Raw genomic sequence first — 22,081 nt, 5'->3', positions numbered from 1 at the left:
AGATGTTATTGGCATTAGTGCTGTCCCAGCCTAGTGGACTTTAAGTTATTATGTGAGGTTAATTTTATCTCACACACCATTTCAAAACCCACTCTCTGTAAACATGCCATAAAATTACTAAAAATAAAAGCCATCATTTAATTGCGGTGATATTTTTCCTGTATTCTGGGATGTGGCATCAGACTTCAAACTGGGGGAAGTCAAAATAAAGTGGTGTGTTGTCACTAGAGACAATCCAAACATTGCAGGCACTATTCTCAGTTGAGTCGCCGCCAAAAAAGCTACAGCAGCTACAGAGTGACAGAGGGAGCATGAGGGTGGAGAAAGAGAGGGAGCAGAAAAAGAGGCATGTGAGAGACGCAGACATTTTCGTCCCTCTCCCCCGGAATGCCACTCCGCAGAGAGAGCATAATCTACAGTCCATCTCTGACTCAGAAATGAGATCATCTGTCTTCAGTTGGCTTCAGCTCTAAATGGCACACAAAGACACCGCCGCAGAGACAACTTCGGAAAATGAGAAAGCCTATATTCTAAAGGAAAAAAGTCAATAGGCCTTTACCTGCAGGGGAGGTAGGTAGAGGCCTATTGAGCAGTAATGGCCGCCTTGTTGCCGTGCCAAGTCAATGTTAGCTTTTGCCAAATCCTCTCTCGAGGAGGAGTACAATAGTCAACTTATACCTGCTGGTTGAGGCCCTAGGGATTAAAAAGGACAGAAAGCACAATGTCATACTGATAGCACAGAGTTATCCGCTCAATAAAACTTCAAAGAGCATTCCTGGATTCTGAAGGACTGCTGGGTGCTGATACGGTGGCCTGTGAGAGGTACGGCAGTGGAGCCCTGAGGAAACAAGTAGGGCTCTGTGTTTTAGCCCATCAAAGCTAAGGTGAGTCCCATGAATGTGCGGTGTGGCAGCAGGCAGGCGTCGTGAGAGGGCAGTTACTGCAGCGGGTCCGTGTTTGACAACACACAAGTGGGAAAGGTAGATATGTCAGACGGGTGATGACACGTCGAAATGCTTAATTTGAGGGGATATTATCGTGCTGTGAAAGGTCCTGTCCATAGTGATTTATCGTAGGGAGATTTTCATTTGATCTGGAAGTAGAACTTAGGGCTTGATAAGGCCAGGTGGGGAGAGATCTCTGCTTCTGGAATTCACACTGTATGTCTAATAAGAGATGTTCCCGGAAAACCTGGGAAATACCTAATGTAAAGAATTCCAAGATGAAAGGAAACTGACGGAAGCTTGAAAGCAACAGAATTCAGGACCACGTCCCCCCTCACGCTTTCATCTAACTTGGATGAAAACCAGAAAGCAGACCACAAAATGGTTTCCCCCAAACCACAGAGCGGGGGTAGGGTGGGATGGAGGTGGGGGGCTGACGTAAGCAAAATCAGAAACAGTCTGACAAAAAAAAAACAAATAAAAATTCCAATTAAAACTAAACAAAACTGACTGGGACACGAGTGGTCACACAGCAGACAGATCAATGAAAAGAGAATTATTGATCACACTCTATAAACTCTAACTATCAACATTGAAAAGGCTCGGCTCCACCACAGAAGAAGAGCTGCAGTAAATTAAGGAGCCAAAATATTCTAGTCTGTTTCTTCCCGTCTCTGACCTGGCTTACTCTAAATTCAGGAGGAAGGTTGGATAGGCAGTCTGGCTGGAACAGCATCTTTCAATACACATCTAGCTCAAAAATAAATTTTGCACTGTGCATCTGCCCTCGCCTTTTGACATAATCAGTGTTGTGGCTGAGTGCTGTGGCCTGGATCTCAGGTGGATGTCTGCAGAGCAACATTCTCCACAGGTCACTGCCTGGTCTATAAAACGACTTTGCAGACAGTGAGCAGAGTTATTAATCAGATCTCTCCGTCTACATTACTGTAGCTATATTTTCTGGCCTCTGCCTAATGGCCAAAAGCATGAACTGACACAAATCACTGTACAGCCAACAATGCAAAACTGAATTCCTGAGGAATTCAAGATGACAGTGTGCACACTTACAGGAACAAACATATAACAAATAGACACATGAAGCAGACAGATGGTGAACAGTTTATGCACAGAGACCTTATAAGAGAGAACACAGGGGTTGGTACTGCACCTGTGAATCAGAGATTTCAGACGGCTTTTCAGTCAGGCTGCTGCTCTCGGCAGGGATCAGATCATTGTACTTAGTGCTGACATCTTCGTCCGAATAGTGAAGACTGCCGGGACTGGGCCTTGGAGGAGACCTGGAAAAAAGGACAGAAGGAAACTATCAGCATCAATCAGCTGCTTGATGTCCTTAACTCACGAATTTGATTTCCTTTTTTCGTCATGATAACCATAGTATTTGGTTTGTTTGATTGATTCTTTTAAGTATTTTGATTTATTAAAACTTTTGTCTTGTACACTTGTGTGTGATACTACAGCTGGCCCTTCCTGTCTTCCTGTACTACACATGTACTATGACTGCATGTCTGTGCGTGTGTTTGTTTGTGTAGGAGTGCAGTTTGATGAGGATCATGGGACACTCATGAGATAGCTGCCTACAGCCAGTCGCTCCTGCAATGAATAATTCACCCTGATTCTCCACTGTGGGCTGTGGAATGTCAAACCAATGGGCTCTTGTGACTGAATTATAAACTAAACTCTTGCTGTGCTTCAGGGGTCATCAAACAAATGACAGCCTCAGGCTTTACTCTGGCAAACGTTATCAAAGCTTACATAAATGATGGCATGGAGTAAACTGTCAGCGGCGTGCTTCATGATTAAATATGTCATTCAGGTGTTGGTTTACAGAGTGTAAGTGACGTGATGGAGGAAGGATTGTTGAAGGGGGTGTGATGAGAGAATAGGGTTGAGGAGGTGTGAAGTGAACCTGAAAGTTTAGGGCAAAGGAGGAAGAAAAAGTGGGAAAACATTTCCTAAAATGGTGTGCTCTAGTCGGGGCTTCTTTAAGTAAATATGAGAGGGAAAAAAGCTCGGTGTGTCTGAGCTCCTCCATACTTTCCACTGTCCCCAGTCGTGCTAAACAAACACCCATCTGTTTCTGCTGATTGGTGCTGGTTTGGCTGAAACTACAGGGACACGCTGACTGTTGTTGACTTTCCAGACCGCAGTGTGTCGGCCACCAGTCGCTGCCAGTGGAGCCGCTGTAGCACACACAGCCACTTTACACAGCAAAGACACATATTCCAAATGAGTGTTTACCAAACAAATATAAGTTGCAAGAAAAAGTAATGGCACTGTCCTGAAATGTGTTCGGATGTTCTCAAAAGTAACAAATATAAACACAATATTTCTAAGATGATAAAGTCGCAAACTTCCATGTCCTTATTGAACAGAGTGATGGTGGAAACAGTAGCGGCGATGGTCGTGTTTTAACTACTGGTGTATCTGCCGTTAGCTGCAATAACCTCAAGCAAACACAGTGGCATTACTTTTTCTTCCATCTGCGTATTCTGAAAGCATTTCAGAAATGTCGTGGGTAAATTCCAGCAGCTTTCACAAGGAGTGGTATTCTGAGTGTGGTGTGGACGAAATGAAAAACTCCACAGGGAAATCACAAAGCAGGCTGTAATTAAATTACACTCAATGAGTTCTATTAAAGTTGATTTAATTGCCTTAACTTCAGAGGAGGAGTGTAACATGTGCAACTGAGAGCTACTTATATACAGCGCGCTACAGTTTTGCTAATTTGTGTGACATCTCTGTGTATGTGTTTGAGAATGTTTAATAGATCTCCAGCATCTCAGGGTCTGCAAACTATTATATGACATTGCTGGCGGCTCACATCGTGGACAAGCCTTTTTTTTTAGAGTTGTAATGCATTATTGAGAACTCATCAAGTAAAATCATATCATAGTTAATTTTGTAAAAATAACAGAAAACCTGAAGCTAGTGGTAGTCATCACATGGCTGTTATTAAAAAGTAAAATAATAATAAGATGGGAGAAAGTAAACAAACAAAATCAAACAAACTCAACAAATAAATGGGAGGACATCTGTAATCACACACAGAGTTGAGTGTAAAGAAATAAAAGGATAAAAACTTGAATCATTTATTATTTATTTCTAACACTGAGCCCAGCTTCTGTACAGATAATTAGAGGAAACTGGAGGCAGAGGGGAAGCCCAAGTATAGACCAATGGACAGAAAATTAAAAGCGTGGAGAAAATGGCTTCATCAAAATCTGAGGCACTGTTGACTGATTGGGAAGAAGGTGGGCTCCACAGCTGTGCTGCTCCAGGTGGAATCACAGAGGACACAGAGGAAATTAATATGTACAGGCGCATGCAGAGGGTTGTTTGTGTTTGTCTTTTTTTTTCTTAATAATTTAATATGTTCTAAGACTTATGTTCATGTACAAAGGAAAATACTCATTAAATGGGAAAGTTAATGCTGGGTGCTCACACCTATCCATCACTAGGTGGACTCCTACTCCTGCTACTTTGCTGTCACTGAGGAAGTCAGAGCTTTAACTACAGGCTAACGGCGTCCTGATTCCTGCATTCACAGAGACACTAAACATGTGAAGGGCTGAGTCTCCTGCTGGCACCAGTTTGATCTAATAACTATCATAAAACTCTGTTTAGCATTTTCCAAAATCCTCCTATAATTTCTTTCTCAACAACACTTAAATGATCAGGATGTTTTAAACTAATGGCCAAAAAACATTTCCCCAAGATGCAGTACATTGTTCTGCTAAGATGCAATCCGGCCCAGCAGACATCACAACCGAGTCTTAATCACATCTCTGAATTCCTATCTGCACTTATTCCCGAGAGGACGCTTCACAACGTAACCTTTAGCAACTTGCATTCCTCAGCAGTCTTTGCAGCGAGCCCTCTTGTAACACAGTCAGACAAAGAGCTCGAGCCAACGTGAAGAAATGCTATTGTGAGCCCGCTGGGACATTATGATAAACTGCCTGTTTAAAAACATTGAGCAAGCTCAGCCCACTTTCACCCCTTCTCCTTGACTCTCATACACTGTCGAGTGAGGCCTAAATTATTTATCAACTCTCTCACTTTGATAGAGAAGGGTCCACTTAATCCTCTTCCAGCAAAATTCAGTCAGCAGTATGTCGGGTAAGAATGAGAACCAGGGGGTGAAATCAAATCTGCCCCGAGTCTTTACTCATTATCAAGCTCTCGTCTTTCTACGATCGCCGGTAGGGACTCATTAACATGTCTGAAGTGTTCATGAGCTTTGTCACTCAAGAGCGTTTAAAACCACGTTTGTCTACATTGAATGACTTCACCCAGACCTCCTTAAACCCCAAACTAGGGTGTCTTCATCTGAAAGAGAATGACACAAAGCCGCACAAGCATTATGCAGTTCATCCTTAATGACACTGCTAATGTGTCACATAAATCATATGGCCACATTGTGCATTGAATAGTTCATGTGTCTGTGAATGTTGCTATTGTAAACGTGCATTTGACAGTTTACGTAGTGACTGATTAAGTAATTTCCAGACGTGAACTGTGCTGACGTCTCTGTGATGTTACCTGAACTCATTGCTGTGCATATTTTGTGTTAAACTCCGGCCAAGTGAGAAAACCTCCATCCAAAATCAAGAGTAAAAGGCATTCGCTGTCTGACACAGCTCTGGATGAGAATGATTACAAAGGGGATTAAGAATGTGTTTGATTTGTGATCCTGGTATCAGTCAGAAGACTTCATCCTGTCTTTGGTATTCTGAGATCGGAGATCAAGATGCGGCATTAATCTGTAATTGGAGGCTCAGGTGTTGGGATTTGGGTTCCTTTGCTATGGGTTCAAAGAGTACTGATTCTGAAAGTACATCTGCGTATTCTTTCACTCCCAGTTCTGGAGGATGAAGATATAGCAAAAAGAAACAGCCGCTTTGATCTGTCCTCAAGGTCACACTGACTCCAAAACCCATCACTTACCTAAACAGGTTTAATGATCTAATGTAAAGTACACAGCTCAATCCAAATTTGGACTTATCACTCACTCCCCGCAGTGTTCGTAGTACAGGTGTCAGTCAGACTGATTGGCTTTAAACAAGGTCACGGTCTCAGCATGCTGCACGTCTGGGATTCACTGAAATACAGACGCTCATTAAAAGAGAATCTGCAGCGAGTCTCTTCATGTGCTGCTTTTAAATAGCAGCAAGAGCAGAGGCACCGTTAGTCCAGGAGCAAGGCGCTGAAGACGTTTCCAGACAAGAAGCAGAAGTTTCACCGATAATGCAATTTATTTAGTTATGTCATTTTGTCTTTAAATTAAGCTGCGAGTTTGAATCGACTTCCTAAGCTGCCAGTGAGGGGATCACTCACCTGGTGTAAACGCCGTTCTTCCGGCAGAAGGAGTTTTTCACAGACAGCCGTCGGTTGTTGAGTTCCAGAGCGGGGAAACGTCCTTCATCCAGGCTGACCATGTCTCCATGCGTCAGAGCGTTGCAGTTGGAGTTATTACCTGGACACACGTACAGAGACACTGTGTGACCACAGGCCGGACGGACAGACAGGTTAGTGTCTGGGAGGACGAAGGGAACTGATGAATGACTTGATGAGTAAGTGAACAAAAAAAAAAAAAGATTTTCAAATCCATGTCTTAAAATAAAATGACATTTGGACATTTTACAGTTTAAAACTGTGAATGTTGTTCTGAGCTGTAAATGCGCAGTGGGAATAAGGTGTGTGGCCAAGTGACTGAAAGCAACATTTACTTATTTTTGGGGGAAATGTGCTTATTCACTTTCTTGTCAAATAAGATGAAAAGATCAACATCACAACTTCTCGGTCTGTTTGCTAAATATGCCAGGGGTGTTAATTAGTGAGTTTTAGAGGTGCTGGTAAGCAGATTCTCCTCCTTCAAGTGGACGAGTCTATCTGTTGCACCGTTTCCAATCTTTTTTTAATCAAGCTGACTACTGGCTTAGATTTATTTTGAACAGACAGCTCTCGGAGTGTTATTGATCTTCTCATCTTAGCGAATAAGCCTAATTCCCCAAATGTTGCTTTTAAGTTTGACTCAAATCAAAGTCTTCATCTTCAGCTTTGTTTCTTTTACTGTGTCTTCATAAAGACACACACACACTGAGAAGGGGCACTCTCACAGTGAGGTTCATAACACAGACATGACAGGAATAACGAGTCTGAAGCAATTTAGATTTTTTAAACTTTAGATGTGGGCGGCTATTTAAAAATTCTAATATTATACAATATATTAACACAGAATGGAGAAATGTTATAAAGATGTGCTTTTGTAGAGTAGATTCATGTTGGGATAGTGCTTTGCTGTGTTACAGGTTAAAAACACTCAATCATCCAAGACTTATGGGGCATCACAGCGAGGCCAGGACCTCGGTGGTTGCTCCTGGACTGCTCAAGGTTAATTGGTGGCTACGCAAACTCTCAGACAAGGAAAAACAACTGGGTAGGTCCAGTGGCCTGGGCCAGATTCTTAGAGGGGGATATGGATGCTTTGAGAGCATCTTTGTATTGGAGTGAAAAGGAACCTCTTGTTTTTCCTCTGTCAGTCAGAAAGATAGGCAGTGACCCGCAGGGACCCCCTCCCCTCCCCTGCTTGGCAGCTAAAGAGCCATGGTAGAAGTGCTGAGCGGAGGGAAATACCCGCTGATGTAAGAGCTGCACTGAATGGACAAGTATGCCCCCTACTCCTGCTTCTCCACTTCTCTCCTTCTCTGCCTTTTTGTTCCCATGGCACTCAGTCAATTATCTGATTCATTCAAACTCAGAACATGCCGCTCTCAAAATAAGTTACATCAGGTTCACTGCTCGGTACTTGAAAACTGCAAATCATTAAATCCCCTTGAAAAGCATTGGTGTTTTAGAAGAAAAGTAAGATTTGCAGATTTCTTTCCCCCTTTTCACTGCATGCCTGCTGTAGATGCCACGGGATTAGGAACAAGGTACAAGGTTTCTGTAATAGCTAAAGGCTCCATTTAATTTTGCAATAGTGTGCACTCACCTGATTCCGATTTCTTGGCATACTTCTTGCTCTGTCCTCTGATAATGAGGATAAAAACCAGCAGCAGGATAAAGATGAGCCCCACCAGCGCCACCACAACCAGGAACCACCACTCCTCATAGAAAGGTGCCACTTTTTGAGCTGAATAAAACACAGTAAATTGGAATTCATGGTTGTTAAAAAATCTCTTCGTATTTCTGTGATGTTCAAATGACCTTAGGGAATTTAATTTAGTCTGAAAATTAATATAATTCAAACCTCCACCAACAAATACATAAAAGCTCACCAGATATGGAAGGAGAGGGTAGACTTGGAGACCCGTAGCCATAGTCGTTCACTCCAATTACCCGAAAGTCATAACTGACCCCTTGTTTCAGGATATCCAAGCTGAATGTGTGTGATGTTGCTTCCTTGGGGATGTCCTTGATTAAGATATCCCACAGTCCTTCATCTGTAATGGAGTTAGGTTCATTTCGGGTCAGGGGAAATTATAAAGGCTCCAAAAGAATTAAACAATGTCAATATGTCTTCGTTAACAGGTTGTTTGTTAGATATAAGGCTCCGGTCTGGCTGGCAGCTACCAGGGTAATTCATAATTCCTACAAATATTAAAAAATCCATCAATTTCACTGGTCCTGCAAAATGTACAGCAACCAAATCTACATCATAAACAGCGCTGCAGCCATATTTCAAATTAAGCAATGTTTGATGGCTTGCTGCTTGCTTTGGAAACCTTGCCAGAGACCATTTATTACACATCGCTGCTTGTAAACATCAATGTAAGTTTGACTCTTCTAATGGGAAACACAAACAGAAACGCGTACAGGAGTTCATCTGTCAAGTTGCCAAACTCTGATAAAAGTTAGAAGATCTGATGAAGACAAAAACCCCTCACCGAGCTACATGATACCAAGGAGAGTTATAGCCCATGGCATGGTCATAAGACAAGGTAAGAGGAAAGAGGGTGTGTGGGATTCATAGTCCGCTGGGCATTAACCTCTGCTATATATTCATCCTCCTGGTTAAATCTCTTTAAAACCTTAAAATCAAGTATCCCCCTCAGTTTTCAATTTAGTATGGAGAAACACATCTCTCCCTGTGAGTCATCTACTATCCATCACCCTCTTAACCCTGCTGGTGCCTGTCAATCACAAGTGAAACCAGATGCCAGTCGTATCAACTGCAGCACCTCGATCAATAACCCATTAAAATACCAGGGACACAGAGTGTGGGGCGGCAGATGTTGACGTTTTACACCGCTCTCCTTAATCAAACTCTCAAGGAGGCTAGCATAAGGCAAGGTCTACAAATTCCTGACTATAGTGGTGATTGTCTGGATGGATGTGTCCCTGGACAGCTGAGGCACTCACCTGAAGGTCTGGCCTCAATGACGTAGCGTGTGATGGGGGCACGTCCCGGGTCCCCGCTGGTCCAGTGGATGGTCAGAGCAGAACCATAGCGTGTGATGAAGGGCTCTCCTGGAGGTCCTGGGGCTCCTGAGGAACAAAATAAGGTGTTAAAATAAAATAGTAAAATCAACAGTGAAGCATTTTTAAATATGCATCAGCACCTACCTTCTCCTGGGCCGGTGGTGATGTTGGCCTCCACCTCTGGCCCATAGATGAAGGTCTTGGCCCGGATGCGGAAGTTGTACGTAATGCCATCGGCCAGATCTTTGAGCTTCAACCAGAGAGGGCCGCTCCCCTTCACATCCACCGTCACTGTCTTACTGACGCCTGGGGGGGAGGGGGAGTGAAGACAGTCGGCACAGGCCACTGAGGACTCTAGACAAACACACCACATTTAAAGCAGGTCTTACACATGCCAAGCAGTGTGGGAGCACACTCATCACAGGCAGAGACACACACACAAATGCAGTAATGGAATTAGTATTAGGAAATATGTTTGCATTTTGGCACCGTAGTCACATATCATTTATGATGGCAGTAAATATGTTACAATGATATGAGCTGTTTAAGTCAGGGTGATGGTTAGCTTACAGCTCCAGAAAAATGCACACCACAAGATTTTGACCAAGTTGAGTTCCATGAACCAAAAGTCCAATTACACACATGCTTCCAGTTAGAGTCCTCGTGGATCTTATAGTGTGCATTAAGCTTTTATAGAAGCCAGCAGCCATTTTGAGCAGAGAAATGTGCACTGGGCAAGACTGAGAGCTTACCGTCTACCGGTGTGCAGGGTTCATAGACGAGGCGATAGCCCTCAATGATGCCATTAGGAAAGGTCGGCTCACCCCAGGATACATTGACCGAGGTGGTGGTTAGCTCACTGAAATGAATGAAGCTTGGAGCACTGGGAGCTGGAACACAAAGAGGTCAAAGGCCAAAAGATGCATTAGTAAAAGTCAAGAAAACAATCTTTGGACATGTGGTGGTAAAAAATGCACACTTAACGTGTTGGAGCCTGGCCAAACTCAAGTGGATTTGTGAGTTAGCCCACATCACATTTGTGCATAATTTACATCAATACTGCATTTTAAAGCTGAACAAAACAAGCCTGGATAGTTTCTATACTGAACTGAATTCTGAAAGAAACCAATTTGCCATCACCTTGTTACTGTTTATTTAACCTAATCTACAAATTATTATTTTTTTAGTGGCTGTAAAACACATCACGGAGCTGACATTTGACTTTTCTACAATAAACAAAGAAATGAAACTTGTTAAGGCCTTGATAGCCTTGGAAAGCTCTATATCTAAACTATCTATAGTCTTTCAATCTTTTTTATTTTGTTCAGGTGCTGTTTTCTTTGTGTTTGGTCAATTGAAGAAATGATTACTTTCTTGATGCAGATTAACAATCACAGTTAAATTGTTGGTGCTACAGGTTTGCAACTAAACAAATGGCTGCTTGAGATGCTTTGCAGTGAGCATGTGTCCTTGTTCACCCGCTGAACTGCCTTGATTAGGTCAACACCATGTTTACGTAATGCCGCAGGTTACAGGTCAGTTTAAATTACTGTTTGACCTAGATCAGACTAATTGACAATCACAAGCACCATTTCTAACTCACGCCCCCACTGCAGCTGGCTGTGCTTGGCTTTGCAAAAGACGTGTCTTTGTCTTCTTAAAAGACTTGGTAACAATCTGTGCAGTGTTTCTTCAACCTGAACCTTTCAGCTTGCCATCTACATCCACCGCTCGCAGTGATCCAATCGGGAAACCAAGAAGCTGTGAACATGCTTTTCTACTCGCCTGACAAACATTATCCAGCAGAAAGAAAGCAAGAAAGAAAGAGGGGATGTGTGCAGTTAACAGAAGGCTTGCTCAAATTATTTTTCTACCATCTACGTTTTAGACAAAACAGGATATTCAGGGAATGACTTCAGAGTGGGTTTGCTGATTAGGAACTTATGCTCAGTGTGTCGTTCCGCTAACATCGTTTGGCATGCTGACAGCAACGATTAGCATCATCTTCAAATCAAATTCTTTCCTCATGGTTGACTCATCCACTCTGAGAAAACTCGCACAGCTTTCGAAACTAACATCAACACCAGCAGAAGAACATAAATATGACAAATGAAAGAACAGGGCTGTACACGCTCTAATTTATCTGCTTTAGACACTTAATCCCATCACCTCATTTGTCTTCAGCTTGTCTTCCTTTGCACAGTACTTCTCCGTCATGTGTTCATTTATATAGAGAAATATTTGTTTTACTATTTTGCTTGATTGCAGCAGTCTCGCTGCTACGCTCGTTTATTGCGAGTAAGAATGTGCATATAAGCTGGTGGTGGGATTTACCTGCTTGCTGAGTGCGCCCTCGCGTTGGCGGGCTGCGAGGTCCGTCCCCAGCAGCATTGAAAGGGGCTACACTGATCATATAGGTGGTGTAACCTGTCAGGTTCTTTAGTTTAACTCCTCCTTCAGGCATGAACAGAGTCCGCAGCCGCTCTGTCTCATTCTTACGCTGGAACTCCCAAAAGTAAACCTAAATGGAATAAGACAGGGATTTATAAATATTAATGCATGTCTACAGGTGCTGTGTGTCTATAAAACCCAATCCCTTTCAAACTCCCTTAAGGGAAACATGCAATTTCATTTTATTCCCTGTAAATATTTCTTGAGCAACATTCTAAACCTTTCATTATAGGCCCCCGTGGAAAATACTCTTAGTTGAAAGTGTAAAAATGTGCACTTTATGGTGATTAACATCAAGTAGATGCCGTCTCTTGTGAACCATAAAACATTTTAATGTTTATATAACACTATAAATAGGAGCCAACAATATTGTCTTAAAAAAGTAGGCCCATAAAATGCTCCTGAGCCCAATATAGCACTTGGCAGCGTCTGCTGGAGATATTAAGAAAAGTGAAAATCTGACCTTGTAGCCTTGGATGTCTCCATTCTGAGCAGCCACAGGTGGAGGATCCCACGTCACATCCAGCTGGGTGGCTGTTGCAGACTGAATGGCCACGTTCTGGGGTGGGGCTGTAGGCACTATGAAAGAGTTTTGCATAAATGAAACAATTAGCATAAGACAAAGGCATCTCTTTGCATGATAAGTATTTATCATAAGTCGTTTCTGGCATCACTACTGTGCTGACTGTGTAGACACGTACTGTAGCATAATGGCTTAAGGCTAACTAACTAAAATGTTCAGCCTACACAGAAAAACTCTGGGGTTTAAAAAAGACAAATTACAACTGAAATCTCTGCAAGCTTCTAAAGGAGATCATGTCAATACAAAGGCTGCCAGCAGCCGCTGCAATATGCAAAAACCTAATTCGCTTTAATTGAGGGCGGCAAACTAATTATGCACTTGAGACTGTGTTGATTCAAATGACAGCAAGTGTACATACCTGCTTCTCCCACAAACACCTCTTGTGGCGAGCTGGTTGGCCCCTCGCCCACAGCGTTGTATATACTCATACGTATCTCGTAGCGCTTGTGTTTACTTAGCTCTGCAGCACAAGTAAACAAGCAGAAACATAAAGTTAGACATCATATAGTATAGTATCATATAGTCAACTCACTACCCCATTCCAAGGTGCCATAAAGAATCGGTAGTACCTACAATAGGATATAGTCTCTCACTGGCTTCCCACCCATAAACACTGCTATTGGAAAGTGAAGATGTTTTGTTTTACAGTGTTAGATAAAGATTTGGGGAATATCTGGTTAAATGAGTATAATTACAAATTACACTATGTTATTCATGCAGGAACGTGGTAATTATGTGGTTGCTGAATGCAGCAGTCTGCAGGTACAAGAGAAATACTGTACTGTATGTGGCCATCTGCTTTTGTAGTACTTAGCCAAATAAGCTGACATGTGCAAACCAAGGAGTATGCTGGACTTGGCTGACTTGCACTCTCAGTGTCCAAGAATTTCTTTGTGCAGAATGCTTCCACTGGCCTCAGTGGAAGTCTTTGTACCCATGCAATGTGAATATAAGCAGCCAAATGTTGTCTTAATTTGCTTTTCCTGTTTCACTATTCGAGGCAGCAGAGTAGACATATGGTGAGATCCAAACAAAGACGACTTTTTTTTCCCACTTTAATTGGTTTGGGGTACATTGAGAATCACTGAGTACACAAGTGAATGTCTGTGCTTATGAGAGAGACATAACAAAACTTACTGTCCAACTCATAGTGGGTCAGAGTTGAATCACTCAGATTGCGGATGCTGTATGGGGCTGCAATGAAGAGGCAGAAAGAAAACAGCAATGAAATGATTTCATTGTTAAGAAGGGCATCACTATTGAGAAAAAAAGCTTCACACAATCACAGTGATCATACTTCTGTAACACCCAGAATGAAAGCAAAATTATAGGCTAAGTTGCACAGAGCAGAAGAAACAGAACGGTCCCTAAGTAAATGTAATAACAGCCTGCAGCTGATAGCTACTGATCATAAGATGAAATGTTTTGCTGTGAAATGTCAAGACCAGAGGGGGAAATCTTGGGCACAAAATAGGTTGTATGAAGGTTTTGCTCTGATGGAAATAATGGTGCTGCTGACACATTAATAATCAACTATGACAGAGTCTTATAATTGTGTAAAAGTGTTACTGAAGTAGACCGAAGTGAATTTGCACCAACACACCTTTTGCTGAATGAATTCTGATATGCAATCTGTCTCTGATTACTTTAAATTCAGTTTATCTAGAGGTTTAAATCATTTACATTTACTATAAAGGCAACACAGCAGCAGTTGTTCTGAATTAAAATGTGACACTACTAAATGTACTGGATTTATGTAAGAAACCAACAGCGTCAGTGTCAGAAGCTGTAGTTATTGCTCACCTGTGAGCTCTGCCCAGGTGGACACACTGTTGATGGTATGAATCGAGTAACTGCGGAGGCGGTCATACAGCAGCTCACGATATCGAATCCGAAATCCTAGTAAGATTCCATTGATCTTCTCCTCAGAGGGAGCCTGTTAGGGAAAACATGGGGAGCTTAGGTTTAATGTAGTAGACACCTGCAGGACTGAACTCCAGAAGTAGTCTGAAAACGTGCACGTGGCCTAGTTTTTCACTTCTAATGAGGTCATTTAAATAGTTTATTTCACTATCACAGGCCTTTAACTTGTGCATTACTACTCTGTTAAATCCTATTTTATCGCCCTGTGTTTGCTTCTAACTTAACATCACTCAAGGGACTTACAGTAAATGAAACACACACACACACACACACACAGAAAATGTCTCCACTCAGACTGAGCTCTTCCACAGGTGAGTAACACAGAGAAATCCCCCATGGTTGAGCATAAGAGAGCAGACCCAGAGGGGAGAAGCAGAGAGAGAGAAAATAAGTCCTTCTCCAGACTTATAAACTCTACAAGTGTTCCCTATAAAAATAAAAATTATGGCTTGGAGCCTCCTCTTTTCTTCTTTAAGACCTGTTAATTCACGTGTGAGTGTGGGAGCGGGTGTTGTTTTTAAGAGAGTTAAGGGTGTGTGGAAAAATGAGCAGCAACCACTCTGTAAGTATAGGTCTACCTCATGAACCATCATGGTTTCTCAGGTGCTTATTGATTTTCCGAACAATGTAACATGAAACCGGTTGCAATGTCTCCTCTTACCTGCCAGCGAATCAGCACAGATGTTGTTGTGTGCGGCGTAACAGAGAGAATTGTGGGTGCTTCGTCAGGCGCTGAGGCGATAAAGGAGAAATAAATGAGCTAAATTGACCTTAAAATGTGCACAAGTCAAGATGCTAAACCATCTACAATGGCAAGAAAAAGTAAGTGAGCCGGTTGGAATTTCATGGTTTTCTGCATTAATTTGTCATAAAATGTGATCTGATCATCTAAGTATGTGAACTCTTAGAATAATGACCTCCAACAGAAAAGCCACTGATAGATGAGTCAGAGAAAGCAGTTCAAGATCAGTGGAGCGAGCATTCCTTTAGTTGGCTAATGTGCCACTGGGCAAAGGTTTTAAAGCTGCCGTCCTGTGTCACGGTAACTGCAGATGGTGCGTTTCTGACATCACCTGCTGCCTTTGCCAGTGGTGTCTACATCCCAACAATAGGCTTATTCATGAAGACGGTGATTCAGAGATGTGTTGTGTTAAGTACTGTTTATGAGCATTCAGTATATTACATAACTTTTAAAGGACTAGTTTGGCATTTTTTAGATATGAGAGGCTGTCAGGTAACCACTGGAAAGGTTGTTGCACTCACCAAAAATCAAACAACCACATTAAAGAAAAGACATGTAAGAAAGCTTTAAATGGCTGGTCGGTAAAGTTTAGTGGATTTGGTTGCCTAGCTATTATACTCCACATCATCTACACTGTGAAGGGTTTCACCATGATGTCACTCTTACCATCTTGTAGAGTCGTGATCGCTTCACTTTCCTCGCTGTACTCGCTGTCCCCTATGTCATTGGTGGCTTTTACTCTGAACTGGTAGGATGTGAAGGGCTTCAGCCTTGGGGATGGAAGCACAGGGAAGCACATCAATCTCGATGATAAACTACAGCAGTATATCTTAAATCTTTTAAGCCGCAGACATCAAAAGAGAAATGTAGTCTCACTGTGGGAGCCACGAGCTTTTCAAGCAAACGACCAGGCATACTTTAAAACTAAAGCTGACTGCTGCACTTGCTGAATTTCCTTCTTAATACCCTAAATGTTTTAGGGCTTATACCATTGTTTACATTCTAAACCAGGCCTAAACCCTGGGAACATTATTGCATTTAGGGATATTGTTGATTTGCCAACTGTAATTTAGCCAACACAATATTTAAGTGACTGTAGCAGTGGAGTGAAAACATAAAGTGTGGTTTTACAAAACAAGCAGAATTTCATTATTGCTATACACAGGATGTAAATTAAGCCTAACTATGACCAGAAACTGTTAGCTGATAAGCACTCTCCACCTGGATACTATGTAGGAGATGGCTTCGTGGTTGACAGAAGCAGAATGGACCGTCCAGTTGCTCTCTGGAAGTTCTCGGAGCTGCACTGTGTAGTAACGCACAGGAGACAGGCCGTCGCTGCCGGGCTCCCACGACAGCACAACCTGGCGGGCCTGAACATCTTTCTGGGGAACAATGGGGCGGCTGGTGGGCTGAGGACGAGCTGGAGGGATGGACAAACAGACCGAAGGTGTAAACGAGAAAAGAGACATTGAGCAGCAGAGGAGTTGGATAAGCAACATTAAAAGGATAGAGGAAATTAATGGAAAACGAATGTCAGGAGGAGAAATGAAAGCAAATATGGGAAAATGAAAATAAGTCAGAACTCATAAATGGTTCTGGGTGGAAAAAAAAAAACATTTTTACTTATTGCTTTTTGTTCACCCACATAACATTGCACAGGCTGATGAATGAAAAGTAGCTGAGAAATGAAAGTTGCAGAGTAAACAATCCGCAACATGCCTAGAGGGAAGCAGATGGACTGATTGGTTCTCACAACTGCATCAGAGCGCTTCCGATAAACACCCACAGGGCACAAACACTCCTTTAGAAAACACATCTGCTTACTGGACTGTTAACTTGAAGTGCAACGAAGGCTTAGCATAGTTTCCTACAAGTTGTGTCATTACTGAGATCACATACCTGCGTCTGCTCTCAAAACTGTGTATATAACTGTGCTTCCTGTTTGCTAATAAACTGCACACTACACTTCAAAATACCTCTTCACTTAGCAGAACCCCCATAGAGATAATGATGTTTCTTCATGTTCTCATTGAAAAGCCGCACATTCAGATGATCTAACATTTGAATTGAAGTGCACCACTCCGTCAGCAGCTTTTGGGTTACCTCTTTTCTCTGTGGTGACCACCAGTGCCTCCGCAGCCTCTCCCCAGCCTTTCCTAGTCTGCGCTGTGATGCGGAAGACGTAGACAGACTCCGGCTTGAGGTTGTTCACCATATACTGGCGGGCGCTGGGGCTCAGCACGTCCACTGTGGCCGTGTTGCTATTGGTGGAGTTGAGGTGGTATGTGATCTGGTAGGCTGGAAAGAAGTTGGGGACAAAGAACCTTATTGGAGGTGTCTTACGTAGCTAAGTGGTAAATTCAATCTAGGCTGAAAAATGTATTTTAGCCATTTGAAGCATTTGTTGTTTGTGCTGGTTTTCCTAACAACACGAGGAAAAACAAACTTCGACAGGCAGATTAGTCTCTTCTGATGATGGCATTAGCATCTGCTCTCACATGCTGCTGCGTGGGTCTGTCATACTGTACAGTTTAAAATAAATTATCTGACGGTTGCATAATGAAACACGCTCACAGGAAAATCCTCTATTAGCCAACAACACAATCCAACTTCCTTTACAGCAATGCCTGAAAATGACATGATTTGATTTCCCCCAACTTGTACTGCCTAATCCATCAAATCAGAAAAGCTGAGTGTCATGACAGGGGAGACACCGGTGGGCCTGATGGTTCATTAAATCGAAATGAAGAAGCCTGTGTGTACAGAATTTGGTGGTTACCAGGCTGTAAAAGATACACACATTGGCAACAGACGCTGAGATTTTCTGGTAAAATTCCTTCAAACAAAACTGAAACAAAAACTGGAAATGATCTTATATTCTACTAACCAAGTATAATCCCATTGGGCTGTGAGGGCGACTGCCAAATAAGACGGACTGAGGTGGTCCTCACTTCAGGGAACAGGATGCCCACTGGAGGTCCCGGAACTGGAGGGAAGCAATAATATATATATTATTAAAATGTTTGTACTTTCATAAGACACATTGCTATCCTGATGCTATTTCACTCCTCAGTGCTGCCTAATCCCATGTCCCTACCATCATCCAAAGTCCTCTCCAGGATGGTTGGAGCGCTGGGACGTCCATCCCCAATCCGTGTGAAAGCCAGAACCTGGATCTCATACAGCACATATTTCCCCAGACCAGTCAGCTGGACACTGTGAGTGGCATTTCCCTCCACTGTCCAGAAGTGGAGTGCACTGTCAGCATCCTTCTCCTTGTACACCACCTGATCCCACAAGGAGACAGGAGATAAAGAGGAGTTGGTGTGAAGCTAAGTAGGAGAAATGGCCTCACATCCTGTCGCCCTGCTTTGAGTACTGCCAAAAAATATTCTTAAAAACTAATTAAAGGTTTCTGACTGCTTAGTGAAAAAAACTCTGTGAAGCATAAAAAGCACAAACAGACCTTGTAGCCCAGAATGAGACCATTTCTGTCTGGCTCTGGAACCTCAGACCAGCGTACCAGGATACTGCTAGAGGTGGTGGCAAAGGCAGACACATTGGTGGGTCCGGAGGAGGGAACTGGAAAACAAAGAGCAGAGAGGTGAAAAATGATGCCTGAATTATCCATTGTTTATCATACAGTCTAAAAAAATGTCCCTCTGTGGAGATGTATTTACTGTGTGGATGTAGGGGGATGACAAAGGGGCCGTTTGAGTCATCCGCTGTGGTTATATTGCTTGTGTTTGTGTTTGCACATTGCTTCTTATATCCTAGTATACCCTCCAGGCCTGCTGAGGAAAAGAAAGTCTCAAGAATGGGCCTTTTCTCTTCCTTGGCACTCATCCCTGGACATAATGCACTGATTCCTAAGAATCTGCTGGAGTGAGTGGAAAAAGAGCACAGGAATTCCACATTTAAGTCCATGTGTTCTCAATTTCCTCTGACTCCTTTCTTCACTGCTTCCATTCCTGACTACACAGTGTCTGGTGAAGAGGGAGAAGAACGTCAGTCTGGAATTTGAGTTGTTGCTTCTAATGAGATTAATAATTTGGCAAAAAAATTAAAAATAAAAACAATATATATATATATAAAAATACTGGAAACCTAATTTTGAGAAAATCAATAAAAATATGATACAGGACTGTGCGTGTTGCTGTGGGCTTGTTTAAAGCTGGATTTCTGCTTCTGTGGAGATAGATGACACCCGGTCGCTTGAATGTCTCTGGCGCATGAGCCAAATAAAGTTTACTGGCTTCTGGGTTTTCTTTCGCGTTGTGCAGCACATGTACAATAATCTTTCCCCCCACTGGCACTGCCCATTTGAAAACAAACAAACAAAAAAAAAAAAACGATTTTCTTGGCTCTGGGAAAGTTTTATGAACAAAAAAACCCTGTGGATTAAAAATTAACAATTGAAGGGGAACAATATCGGGCTCTTTGCAGTTTGAGGTGGCAGCAAAGTCACTGACCGTATGTTTCTAAAACACAGTGTAAGCAATGAATGACTGAAGTGATGTGTTTACACTGTAACCAGGGGGAAAATTATTTCGGTTTCTGTATGTATTCTGCTTAGTCTACAATGCCCCAAGTGGATCTGTATTTTACACCCCAAAGAATAAAACAGACACAGGATCAACATGGCTGAAATTCATTAATTCTTGCACATTAAGTTAAAAAAAGAGAAGGAAGCAGCAGGTAGTAGTTTGAAAAATCTATAATTCCAATAATAACTGACATAAACATCCACTGAGAGTCAAGGATGAAACGATTATTTGGGGATCAAAGGTCAAATTTATCGTGACCTCAGGTCTGTCCCATTCTGGTTCAGAGCTACCTCTCAGAAACGCCTGTAGATGAATTTCACTGCATGTGACACAAACATCCATTTGCACCCGTGCATGTTCTTTATTGGACTAAAAGTTTTAACTTCAAGGTGATAATTCGAGTTAGTCACATCTGTCTTTTAATGTTACTGTGGCCTTAAATCTGGAAATCCTAATTTCACAGCTGTTTCTAGACAAACGTGTTTTTGTAATAAAGCACCAGCCCATTGTTTTTGTAATCCTACTGGCGTTCGTTCTTACTCACTTCTGACTACGATCATCATCTGATCCACATACATGAGGAGAACGGTTGACAGATGAGGTTCTAACTCACCAGACTCCCTCGTCCTGCCTCTCACTGGCTGGCTCCACGGTCCCATCCCGATGCCATTGGCAGCCTGCACCCTGACCTCATACTCTGTCCACTCTTCCAAGTCCTCGATGGTGAACTCTCTTTCCAGGCGGTCAGCAATGACATGGGTCAGCGCCCGGCCCTGTGAACCAACACGGGAGTACTGAACCCTGTAGCCCACCTGCTCTGCGTTCCCATTGTATTCCCATTCAGGCAAAGGCTGCACATAGACATTGAGAGGAGAAAAGAAAGAGGAAAAAGCGGGTCAGAACAAACCATATTTCTTATACTATCATTCTTACAATGACACCATGACTATGGAACGTATCGGATAATGCAGAGCTGATTTGCACAGAGAAAGCAGCTTCGTAATTACCATCCATCGTAACCACAGGCTCGTCTCACTGGCGGTACGCAGGGTGACGTTGGCAGGGGCCATGTCAGGAGGAGCCGGCAGGGTCTGGATTTTCCTGGAGGGCTGGCTGGGTGGACTGGTGCCCACTATGTTCACCTGACGCATTCGAAATCTGGAGTTTGGAGTCAGACATAGCGCATTATAATGCAGCACCTACAAAGGAACAGTCTAATTTGTACTGAAACAGCAGCTCAGAATTTGGCCAATGAAAATGAGCTGCCAGCATTAACGTAGCACTTGCAATGTGCATCCTCTTACATGAGGCTTATTGCATTTGAACTGAGATCACAGCACTGAATATGAATACAGCATGAATATGCTGAGTGGAGAGCTTATTTGTCTCACAGCCTGAATATGAATATGAAAAAAAAAATCTATTTTTTTTTTAATCCAGTGTGAGCATTTAACACTACTGAAATGTAAAGTGGGTAAAGTGGCAGCACTGATGCTGGAATGATAAGAGCTATGGCTGTTGTGGGTCTTCAGGGGCTTGGCTCTGTGAAATGTTAATTGGTTATATCGAACGTGATCATGGAAAATAAGCAAAATGCAGCAAGATAAATATCAGAAAAGATGTAAAAATACATTTCGAATCACACTAACCATAAAAAGCTTGTATAGAAATGAAAGCAAAACAAAGTGAAATAGGCTCCTGGGATACGCTGCAACTAGCCAAGATACCGAGGCGCACATACACCTTATCTGTTGTTTGTCACAGTCGGCACAATCTTAATTTCCATGTTATCTGACGCAGCCTGATATAATGGGAATTCATAAGCAAGTTCACGCTCAAAAAGAAATAAAAATATTAAAAATATTATTTCACTATAATAATGTGAGTGTCTGGTCAAAGGAAACTTCCATTCAGACACTATTAAAGATTAATGCAGGTGGACATGAAGCAGGTACAAGCTCCTGTAAACTACCTGTAGAAGGTGTACGGGTTGAGATTTGGCACTTCTAGGGAGCGAGCCTCAGGTTCGTTGGAGACCTGGTGGACCATCACCCAGTCCTCATTCTCTCCTACCACACCCACCTGGTATGAAGACAGCCATGAAGTCACGATAAATGCATTGAGCAGCGAGCAAAACTCTTAATATCTTCAAGCGAACCCAAAATCAAGGAAACTGTCTCTAAAAGCAACAATAAATTATGAAAAGAAGACTGAACTTCAGCTTTGAATTAAATCTGCTTCACCTGAGCCTCCACCTGCCAACGGGAAATGGAGGTTTTGCCATCGTAGCCGGGTTTGAACTGCAGGGTGACAGAGCGGGGGCCAATGTTGGAAATTGCAATGTTGGTAGGAGGACCAGGGAGCTCTGTGAAGAGGTGGAGACAGAGTTGGACAAAGAAAAAAAACATATACTGCTATATACTAGTTACTTTGTCTGATCTCA

At 42.5% G+C, this 22,081-nt stretch overlaps 1 protein-coding gene across 2 annotated transcripts in view; it reads right to left on the bottom strand.

The window, feature by feature from the left end:
* Window positions 1–22,081, bottom strand: part of sdk2b (sidekick cell adhesion molecule 2b) — a 218,862-nt gene that overhangs the window by 5,110 nt on the left and 191,671 nt on the right. For both annotated transcript variants that reach the window (XM_026352273.1, XM_026352274.1), the window contains exons 22-44: window positions 21,882–22,003; window positions 21,611–21,720; window positions 20,646–20,796; window positions 20,252–20,489; window positions 18,558–18,673; window positions 18,189–18,378; window positions 17,979–18,077; window positions 17,195–17,389; window positions 16,310–16,511; window positions 15,755–15,858; window positions 15,008–15,078; window positions 14,227–14,359; window positions 13,561–13,617; window positions 12,782–12,883; window positions 12,304–12,419; window positions 11,724–11,910; window positions 10,142–10,279; window positions 9,534–9,743; window positions 9,330–9,455; window positions 8,246–8,410; window positions 7,960–8,100; window positions 6,303–6,441; window positions 2,113–2,242 (exon numbers count right to left, since the gene is read on the bottom strand). In XM_026352273.1, the coding sequence (XP_026208058.1) occupies window positions 2,113–2,242; window positions 6,303–6,441; window positions 7,960–8,100; window positions 8,246–8,410; window positions 9,330–9,455; window positions 9,534–9,743; window positions 10,142–10,279; window positions 11,724–11,910; window positions 12,304–12,419; window positions 12,782–12,883; window positions 13,561–13,617; window positions 14,227–14,359; window positions 15,008–15,078; window positions 15,755–15,858; window positions 16,310–16,511; window positions 17,195–17,389; window positions 17,979–18,077; window positions 18,189–18,378; window positions 18,558–18,673; window positions 20,252–20,489; window positions 20,646–20,796; window positions 21,611–21,720; window positions 21,882–22,003 (3,242 nt within the window). The remainder of the gene's footprint in view (window positions 1–2,112; window positions 2,243–6,302; window positions 6,442–7,959; window positions 8,101–8,245; window positions 8,411–9,329; window positions 9,456–9,533; window positions 9,744–10,141; window positions 10,280–11,723; window positions 11,911–12,303; window positions 12,420–12,781; window positions 12,884–13,560; window positions 13,618–14,226; window positions 14,360–15,007; window positions 15,079–15,754; window positions 15,859–16,309; window positions 16,512–17,194; window positions 17,390–17,978; window positions 18,078–18,188; window positions 18,379–18,557; window positions 18,674–20,251; window positions 20,490–20,645; window positions 20,797–21,610; window positions 21,721–21,881; window positions 22,004–22,081) is intronic.

The sequence above is a fragment of the Anabas testudineus genome, chromosome 19 (assembly GCF_900324465.2).
Source record: "Anabas testudineus chromosome 19, fAnaTes1.2, whole genome shotgun sequence".
Lineage (NCBI taxonomy): Eukaryota > Metazoa > Chordata > Actinopteri > Anabantiformes > Anabantidae > Anabas > Anabas testudineus.
This window is presented reverse-complemented; position numbering and strand designations above follow the sequence as displayed.